Raw genomic sequence first — 10,330 nt, 5'->3', positions numbered from 1 at the left:
GGAAAGAGAAGAGACGAGGTGACATGAATTCGGCGAATCCGGCGGAGCTTGAACCTCACGCGTTAACCGAGACTAGGGCATCGGAACCCAGTCCCAGTCACTCCCCGCCGCAATCCCCAAAGGAATAGCTCCAACCAGCGAACCATCCCACGCATACGCATTGGTTCCCGCCGAGGAAGCCAAAGGAGGATTAAGAAGACGACGAAGGGGAAGGAGAGACTCACCGCACGCGGAGAACCCTAGCCGGAGGAGCTGCAGGGGACGTCGATCTGAGAGGAACTGTCGCCGGAGACGGAGAGAAAAGGAGAGTAATCGATTTTCGCCTCTTGACTATGTATGATGATGACGATGAACTGTCGACAGGGAAAGGGGGGGATTTTGAGGGATGGATCTGGGCTGAGTCGAAACAGGCCAAGTCTGCGTTGTTCTCAAGTCCCTCACCCTTATTAATTATTATATTACATATGTTGCTTTGATTCATTTTCTCTTTATAAATTTCATGAAAACAAACGAATTTTATAGAATATTTTTAAAAAAAACATATCAAAATTTAATTTGATTCAAAAATACAAGATGTTAAAATCATATATATCTAAATAATAAGGTTTAAAACAATTTGATGAAATTATATCACCTCTTACATATAAGTTTTAAATTTCATTAAATGTATTAATTAAAAAATGAATACGTTTAAAGCCACTCATCAATCTAATTATCAACCGAAAAATTATTCGCAATATTAATTAGTATCTATTAGAATAACCATAGAGTTGTAATAGAAATTTAATCATCGAAAAATGTAAAAATAAAAGTAATACAATTGTATAATTTTTCATCTTAAAATAAATAAATAAATAAATAATATAAGCACATGCTGATCCTTGTAATTTTAAATTTTATAAAAATACGTAAAATATATAACAATAGCGTGTAGAATATACGTATTAATATAACTAAGCACGTAAAGATTTAGGAATTTATGAAGGGAGGGAGAAATTTGATGAATAGACAAGTGGACTCACGTATATATATAGACAAAAGATTTTCTTCCTATAAAAGAAATGCATATCATTAAAAAAAATCATTTTTTGACTATAAATGTTATGATTTTATTTTTTCAAAATTTTAGTAAGAATGGAGCTTGCAATTATAGGATTCCATCCATTCAACGATTCGAAATATTCCATTTTTTGAATTAGGATTCCCAAAATTTTTCTATCTTCTTATTTTCCTCTCCTTTTGTTTTTATCCTATTTTATTTGTAAATAACCGAATATTTATTTAGTGTATCCATTTAATACTCAAAAACTCATATTCATCGAAAACGACCTCTGAATCGAACAAAATTTTAAAATCCTCATATTTGAATTAAATTATTTTAAATTTTCAGTTATCTAAAATATATAATAAAATTAATTGTTAGATTAAAAACTAGAAGTGAAGATAAAAAAAAGAAAAAGAATATTTCGGAAATAAAAAATAATACAGAAGAGATAACACAAATTTCGGAAAACATAAAAACTCTAGATGGTTAATTTGTTTACCAAAAAATAAGTAAATAAATTATAAAATGTAGAGAATACTTTAGAAATATGAATAATAATAAAATACAAGGCCTCGGTTTCAAACTTTTGGGCTTAAATCTATCGAGTTCCCGATTGAGCGTATATTATTGGGCCGCAACCCAAATTATTAGTATCGTTAATTGTGAAAACCGGAATAATATTTACTGTATTAAAAACCCATACAATTTCACATCCGAGTATGATATTTTATTAAATAAATCCTGAATGTAAAATAACTAAAAAATAAAAAAACTATTTTAAAAATGAACTTCGAATCCGAACAAAACTGAACCAATCAAAAACCAATGTAACACCCAAATAAATATTAAAAATAGAAATAGAAAATTAACCTAAAGCCCATATCTCTAATTTTACACATCGTTGTCTCCCACTTCCCGGCCGCCATCTCCCCTTCTGGCTCGAGCCTTCGGGAGACACAAATATTCACAGACCAAACATCCTCAAGGTACTAGATTCGATTCCATTGTTAGGGAGTGATATAATTTCTGAACCAAAATGGTTCATATACAAATATTGGTCTCAAATCTAGTGTGGATGTAGTCGGGGCGAAATTCCAAGAAACCATCCTGATTATTAAAGAAAAAAAAGATCGCATGACTCGTCGGCGATGGACCCGGCCGTATTCATCCCGCGAGTGCCCGGGATTTGGATACACGATCCACGAGTCGGGCGGATACTCTTGCCATCTCGGGTATCCGTACCCAACCTCTGATGACAAGGAAATCCTCTATATCTACGTATTATATCCGTTTTGCCCACTGGTGCTTTACGGAGAAGCTGAAAACGATTAGTATCTACACAAATGGCAGATATATACAACCTTCAACATGAACTCTATTGCATGTGAAGCAACGTAAGTGTACACTCCGTCCCCATATATATGTATATATAGATACATACATATGTGTGTGTGTGTATTTGTCAGCTGTCGTTTTCTTAGGGTTCTTTTTATATGGTGTACATATACATCTATGTTCGATATCATTGATCGAGACCCATCGCTGAGACACGGATAAAACCAAAACCAAATCACTTGTGCTTCACTCTTTTTGCGTTTGGTACAGTTCCATTCATGACTTCTTTTTTTTTGCGTGGCCACCCTCTCTTTTCTCACACGTGATGTATGTATTTATGTAATCTCAGTTTGGCAGGTCACTCACTCCATTGAATTGTGAAATCACATACATACATACATACATACCCATATATTTTTTTCAAGCATTAAATGTATAGGAGGATATTCTAGAATATTATCATTAATATTGTTATGATTTAACCTAGATATTATATTTAGAATATTCTATTATATTTTGTTATATATTAGGGTATAATTTTTCACTCATCAATAATAGAAAAACATTTCACTATTATGGTATCAGAGTTTTGGTTTTTGTTTTAAATTTTTTTTCATCAACAATGATGGTTGAATCCCAAAACGACGATGAAGATGATGATATATACTAAATCCAATAGTATTATCATCTTGAGTATTGTCTTGCATTCATTTTGTTATTTTTTTTCTTCTAGTTTTTTTTTCGACAACAGTGTTCATCACTGTCAACTCTAGCCGATGTGCTACATTTTTTTTCCCGACGACGTTCGTTTATCGACGTCAACCCTAACTGTTGTGAGATCTTTAAATCTGGCTTTTAGCCTTTTCGATTGGAAAACTCCGATCGTTTTTTATCCACGTATTTGCATCACTTATTTTTTTTCTTCTATCTTGTTCTGCTGCTACACTATCATGCATTATGCATCGCGCTTTTGCGCCCTAATTGTTTTTTCTCCGGCCTAGCCGCTATACACACCGCAATTTTTTTGCGCTACCGACCTCATTGTCGTGCAACCCAACTCGCGCATATGTGCCGCACATCTGTGCCACATCAGCCTCTGAGATTACAACTCTCAAGCTCTTCAAACGTTATCAAACAACACTGATTCAAGTCTGAACTACATTACCTTGTGGAAGATGATTCGTTTAACACAGTTATAATTTCAGTTTTTATGTAACAAGATTGAATTCATCATAGATAATTCATCTTGAGGGACATATAGGAAGATATTATTCCTAGAATATTATTATTAATATTGTTATGATTTAACCTAAATATTATATTTAGAATATTCTATTATATTTTGCTATATATTATAAGATGTATTTTTTCAATCGTCAATAATAGAAAAACATTTATCTATTATATGGATCGGGACAATAATAAATTCATCATAAATATGTATACAAACTGATGATACATACGTGGGTGCGTGTGTGTATATATACATATATATGTTTGTGTATTATAAACTGGTTCCTTGTGGCTCAAGTTATGCAGATAGATTTGAGGGTTCGTTTGGGATTTCTTCACTTCCACGCTACTCTTTTATGGCCAAATTCCCAAACTGTGATGTGAATTTCGCCTGTCCGTTATCCGTTTGGACTTTAGCACTGCTTCTGATATTCCCTCTCTCTCTCTCTATATATATATATATACTTACACACACACATATATATATATATACACACAGATATCCAATGGATTAGTTTGAGAGAGAAAAAAAATCAATGTCTTCGTTATAGGTGATACATATATATCCATGTGTAGGACATGATAATTCATGTTCATGAAAACTTTCTTGTTCAGAATACTAACCTCACTTGTATCATTCTGCAATTATTTTTTTGATTATAGAAATGGTTGGACAAATTTTTTTTGATGAATGTTATAATTATCTCAAAAAAAAACCATGGGATTTTTCGTGTATTTAAATGTGTATTGGCGTTTCCATAAAGTTTTATGATATTTTATGTTCAATTATCTACGAAATCACTTGGTGTCGAAGTCTCTCATGGTCTTGTCATTGTCACTTTCAGACAACATGATTCTGCATTGGCCCTATTCCTCTCTCTTTTCCTTACTAGGATCTGTATTTCTCTTGCTTGGTTATTTTCGGTGTAGATGTTTGGGATTCAAAAAAAATTATTAATTTATTAATATTTGATTGAAAATTTTAATCACCATTCCGCAAAATATTTATTTTTTTGTCAAATTTTAAAAATTATTTTTAGTTTTCGATTTTCATTCAATTAATTGAATTGAATAACAGTTATATCCAATCAATTTATGTTTTTAGAAATATTGGGACATAAAACCAAATTGTGCAATATCATGAGGTCCTACTAAACTAAGTTAGTTGAGTTGTCTTTAGCATGCACACTCTCAATTGGCTTTCAGCAAAGAAACAAAATTGAAGTCTTGGTAAATACACACACACACACATATATACATATATATATGTATGTATATGTTTAATAAATTGTATAGTTTTTTAAGTGGTTTTTCGGTACGATTTCCAAGGGAACAAAATAAAGGAAAGAAAGGAACAAGATCTGGATTTGACAAAACCATGAGTGGGATGTATTATTTCAATGGATACAGATTTCGAGAAGAATGTTTGTGTGGGCCCATCCCTTCAAACCCCCAATGACTCTTGTGCCATAGCGACCGGCCAAATTATCTTTATAATCTTGTATTACAAGACAAATCACCCCAAAGACTAACCCACGCCAAGAAAAATGAAAGTGGACTTAGATTTAATTAATTAAATACCAAATACAATCAACCATATATTCACCAAGATCCTCCATTCAACATCCCAGTCCAGTACCCTGCAGCGGCATGATCACCGCCTCGCCTCTGATCGTCACTCGTCTCGCTGATTATTGCGCGCGATGATGAGGAGACTGGCGACTTCATATCATCAAACGGGAACAAAAGCCTCCCAGCTCCATTCATCGCGCCGCTTTCTTCTTGGTGAAACCCGTGATCAAGAGAGAATCCCAGCGCTGTTGTTGATGTGCATGGCTTGTAATGATGATCTTGCATGGCATACCCAGATGGATCTTGATGATGATGAGCAGATGGCGAGCTCATGAATGAACTTGAACACCCATTGTCGGCGCTAAGGAGATCCAACGAGGCTGCCATAGACGCTGACGTGGCAGGGCATGGAGGCACCAGTACTCGGTCGCCGTCGCTGTTCTTGTTGGTGCCGTTCCCAATGTTCTGGATGAGTTCAGTGAAATTGCTTCTGAACCCATGTGGGAAACCGAGATTGAGATCTTGGGTCTCATGAAAGTTAGGGTTTTGACCGGTCAAACTTCGTCGGGTCATGCTCAACAGGTGGTGCTCAGAAAGATGCTTCTTCGGAGGTGGCAATTGCTGAGAATTCGCGGGATTGTTAATGCTGTTATTGCTATGACTAGAAGAAGAGTTCGATCTCTTGTTCTTCCTCGATCCACCGCCGACAGGGATGTTCCTGAGAGTTCCGCCTTCAGTCCAATACCTTCTACAAGTCTTGCAGAAGTACCTTGGCTGTGTCAGACTGTAATTGTTGTAGTAACAAAACTTTGTGTTTGTCGAGTTGCACCTCGGACAGTTCAAAGCTTGGTCCTTTTCTGGCCTCACCTTTCTCTCTCCTCCGGCGGCCGCCCCCGCCTTCGCCGGCGGCTGCTGCAAACGCGGCGGCTTAGGGCATGTGTTTGTTACTATCTCCTCCAAGGGTTTCACCACAATCTCCTAAACCAAATTCCAAAATCAAATTAACCCCAAAATAATTAATTGCACTTATATATGAACACTACACACACGCACACAAACAAACGCTGTTATACATATGGATACACTTGTGTATAATTACGTGTGTATCAAATAAGATGAGAAAATAAATTTGATTTGATTTAGAGATAACTACAGAATTATAAAATTGTGAAGGAGACGATCAAGAAACAACCCAAAGAACGAACATAAAGCATTACAACATGTACATGTATACATGTGGTCTTAATCAACACACAAAAGTGTTATGGGAAACTCGGTCATAACAGAAAAATTAACAAAATAAAAAGCGAGAGAGAAAATAAATGGGTATAAAGTGAAAAAGGTAAAATCATAAAAAAAAAATGTGAAAACAAGAAAAAAATAAAAAGAAGAAGATCCAAAAACATCATCATCTTTGGAAAGAAAGAAGGGAAAAAAAGGAAATCACATACAAACAAGAACACGGAGCAGAAACATTAATTTCCAATGATCAAGTGAGCCCAGATCATGACAGGATTATATACATACACATACACATACACACACATGTGTGTGTGTGTGTGTGTATATATAATAGATCTGTAAAATATATACCTGTGGCCATTGAGCAGTATCCATGGATGAAACTTTCTCAGATCAGAAGAAATTCAACTGATCTTCACTTCTCTTTCTATTTCTTTTTTGGATTTGAAACTGATTTTTTTTTCTTTTCTTCTTTTTTGGTGAAGAGAAAGGGAATTTTGGTTCTTGAGAGATCTTCTGTGTGTGGAAGTTCTTCTTGTGTTCCTCTCGTCACCTTTGCTTTATGGTTTGAGAGAGAGAGAGAGAGAGAGAGAGAGAGAGAGAGGAGAGAGATGATAATTTAAATAAAGCGACCAAATTGCATAATATTAAAGTATTAAAACCATTCCGAGTGGGAATCTTTGTCGTTGTGAAAACAAAATGAATACTTTAATACGTGTGTATAATATATACATACACACACACATACACACACACATATATATATATATATATATATATATATGATACACTTGTCTTAGGTTGTCATGTATTTATGATTCACAACTCAATTGGTGGAGTTATTAGGTGTGAAATAATGGGATTAGCATATTAATTTGGATAAGTCAAACCTTTATATCCCAACACATATATACATCGTTGATACTTAAAAATATTGATTACAAATAATGTTATAAATAAAATTAATATTGAACTAATTTACATGTTAACAAAAAATCACCTGCATTTATTGCGACTTGTTTTTGTAATTAAACAATGTGCGTGTGTGTGTATATATAGACACATGATACACTAACTAAATCTAATTATCTAAGCCAGATACAAATATATTTTTTTCTTCCAAATGATAGAATTTTACAAACACTTGTTTTGCGTGCTCGCTTATTTATTAAATAATTAGACAATATAATAACATAATAAACGACGGAGCTAATTATTATTTATTAATTCTTTTGATATTCATCGTGGTTTTTTTAGTAGCAATAGGTGAGAGAGTACATGAATTATGAAATTGCTACAGAATTTTGTTGTAATGTCTAACGCGTTAAATCATGAAATAAGTAACACATGTGATTTTAATTCCTCATAAGACATTTATACTGTGTATTTTTATACGACTTCTATTAAGCACCGGGTGATGAACCCAAACCGTAGGTACATATAGGCGTATAGGTGTGTGATTAAGGGGTTATATGATTATTTTAAATAGAGTATAATGTAAAAATAATTCTTTTAAAATTCTATATTAACCAGTTTTGATTAAAAAAAATCTCACTTTTCAATGTACTAAATGAATTGAATATCTGCAAGATTCAGCTGCCTAATTTGAATTTCATTAATAGAGGGGATGATTTTACATATAATCAAGAGGATTTAAATTAGAAGATTGTTCTCTTCACATTAATCATTAACATAAAAAAAAAAAACAAAGAAGATTCTTATGAATAGTTTTCCCTTTGTTACGTGTTTCCAAAACCCTAAAAAGGATATAGCAAGGGAATGAACTGTATTATTCCAAGTATATATATATATATGTATTTGTACGGAACGATTCAATTTTCAAGTACCTAATAAATTGACCATCCATTGACCTCTTTTTTATTCTTATTACAAAACATATTTAATAACATAGTTATATATATTTTATACCAAAGAAACATAGTTATATATATTAGAGAAATGCGAAGCACGCCCTCGACGGTCCACATGCTACAGACACGAAAAGCTCATCTTATTCTTGTTACACGTTACATATAGCCATCCTTCACGTGTGACTTAAGATTCCTTAGGCTATGATCTGCTGTGTCGCACAATCCACTCTGATATGATTCAACGGTCCTGATCTGGTCGTATTTATCACGGACGGTGATCATAACGTGGATTTGTAAACTGGGACCTAGAACTATCTTGCCACTGTGTTACCGCCACGTTGATTGTCTTTGTCAACCAATGGCTAATAATCCCCTCCACGTGTCAACATTATCAGCAAATGTATGTACTTGCCCAAATACATAAATATACGAGTTTGTATTTGGAAACTATATGTTATTAAACAAAGGAAGTATGAAATTTGCATATATTTTATAAATTCACAGAAAATCAATTTAACAAAAACTAAAAACAAATAAAGAAAATATTGCAATTTACTAAATTGAGAGGATACATATACTGACACGTGTCACAACATGAGTTGACTGTGGGCGCTAATGGGGGTGAACTGGGTCCCGCAGCAAAGCGCGTGCCTTCTTCCTTACGATGGAAGAATTGGAAAATGTGGGCCGTCGGATCATGCAGCGGGTCCCACTGATTACGTGGACAGCATCTCTTGTTTGCGGCCCATATGCGGACAACCGCACCTTGCAACTTCTTTAATCTTGTTACATTTGGGCCAATATATGTTTAGACTTGTATGTGGCCCAGGTAATTGCTTAGGGCCTCAGGCCCATTTTATTTGTGTAAATCTATCCGTACTTTTGTAATTTTGTTTAATGCAAATCTAATTATACGTTCAGATAATCATATTACTTTGCCGTACGTTTTATATATTTAGGTTTCATTCTTATTTTATGTATAACTATTATCAATTTTAGATTACTTAGCTTTTTTTTAACGTTGCGTATAGGAGAATTCGAAGATCAAACGAGTTCAAAGCTCTGATACTATTTACACACAAAAAAAAGGTTCTCATACTATTTTGAATTTAGAGATAAAAAATAAATAAAAGAGAAAATCCAAAAAAAAAAATATTGGACTTTTAAATTTTGATAAAAAAATACGGAACTTTATTTTTTGTCAAATAAATATTAAAATTTTTAAACGAAACTAAAAAACACTGAACTTTTTAAGTGATAAAAAAAATACATAAACTTTTCTCCGATTATCAAAAAACATTGAATTTTTTTAGTGATCCTAAAAAATACATAAGTTTTTTTATGCATAAGTTTTTTATTGTAAAAAATTAAGAAAAATAATCTGACGTATTTGCATCTCATTGTGTTACGTCAATCATTTTGTTTATTTTGACAATCGTTGAAGAGTTAAGTATTTATTTTGTCAAACTTAAAAATTTAATATTTATTTAATAAAATAAAAAGTTCAGCGTTTTTTGTCAAAATTTAAAAATTTAGTTTTTTTTGGGATTTTCCTAATAAAATGAGAATTATTTTTTGTATATTTGAAAACGATAGAGACAAATAACCGATGTCTACAAAACCAACCCAAGTAAACCGGTTTTAGCCAATTTTATCGTCCAAAATCAATTGAGGATAATGTAAATTTAATTTTCTAACAAATTTTGGATTTGAAGGTGCACGAGGAAACAAAAGGCGCACGTTAGTAGGGTCCTCTGCAAAAGGAAGGAAAAAAAGGGAGGAAACAAAAGGCGCAATTTCTCCGACTTTGTTTGTTCTTTTAAAAAAAAATCTAAGGTTAAGATAACAAAATCAGATACATTGGACATTGCACATTTGATTCAATGCAACTCCCTAATTAATTGCAATCCAAAATTTTAATAATTTATATTCTTTGTTGAGATGATTTCGTTTATTTTCAATTTAATATATTCAATCTGTATTTTTTTTATCTATTTAATTTCTAAAATATTTCGTCAGATAGATTAGAATC

At 33.1% G+C, this 10,330-nt stretch overlaps 2 protein-coding genes across 5 annotated transcripts in view; both read right to left on the bottom strand.

Annotated features, from left to right (window-relative positions):
- Window positions 1–346, bottom strand: part of LOC104806451 (nuclear pore complex protein NUP98A) — a 6,474-nt gene extending 6,128 nt beyond the window's left edge. For all 3 annotated transcript variants that reach the window (XM_010531360.1, XM_010531362.1, XM_010531361.1), the window contains exon 1: window positions 225–346. The gene's annotated coding sequence lies outside the window, so the exon portion shown is untranslated. The remainder of the gene's footprint in view (window positions 1–224) is intronic.
- Window positions 347–5,150: 4,804 nt separating this feature from the next.
- On the bottom strand, window positions 5,151–7,039 carry LOC104806449 (dof zinc finger protein DOF4.6-like). Of its 2 annotated transcripts, none has more exons than XM_010531359.2 (2): window positions 6,779–7,039; window positions 5,151–6,160 (listed from the first exon to the last, which is right to left on the bottom strand). In XM_010531359.2, exons 1-2 carry the CDS (start codon window positions 6,800–6,802, stop codon window positions 5,216–5,218), a joined length of 969 nt encoding a protein of 322 aa, XP_010529661.1. In that variant the 5' UTR covers window positions 6,803–7,039; the 3' UTR covers window positions 5,151–5,215. The 2 variants fall into 2 exon arrangements, with proteins under 2 accessions (XP_010529661.1, XP_010529660.1); XM_010531358.2 differs by having other exon boundaries at window positions 5,151–6,163; window positions 6,779–7,038.
- Window positions 7,040–10,330: the final 3,291 nt, after the last annotated feature.

The sequence above is a fragment of the Tarenaya hassleriana genome, unplaced genomic scaffold, assembly GCF_000463585.1.
Source record: "Tarenaya hassleriana unplaced genomic scaffold, ASM46358v1 Cleome12, whole genome shotgun sequence".
NCBI lineage: Eukaryota > Viridiplantae > Streptophyta > Magnoliopsida > Brassicales > Cleomaceae > Tarenaya > Tarenaya hassleriana.
This window is presented reverse-complemented; position numbering and strand designations above follow the sequence as displayed.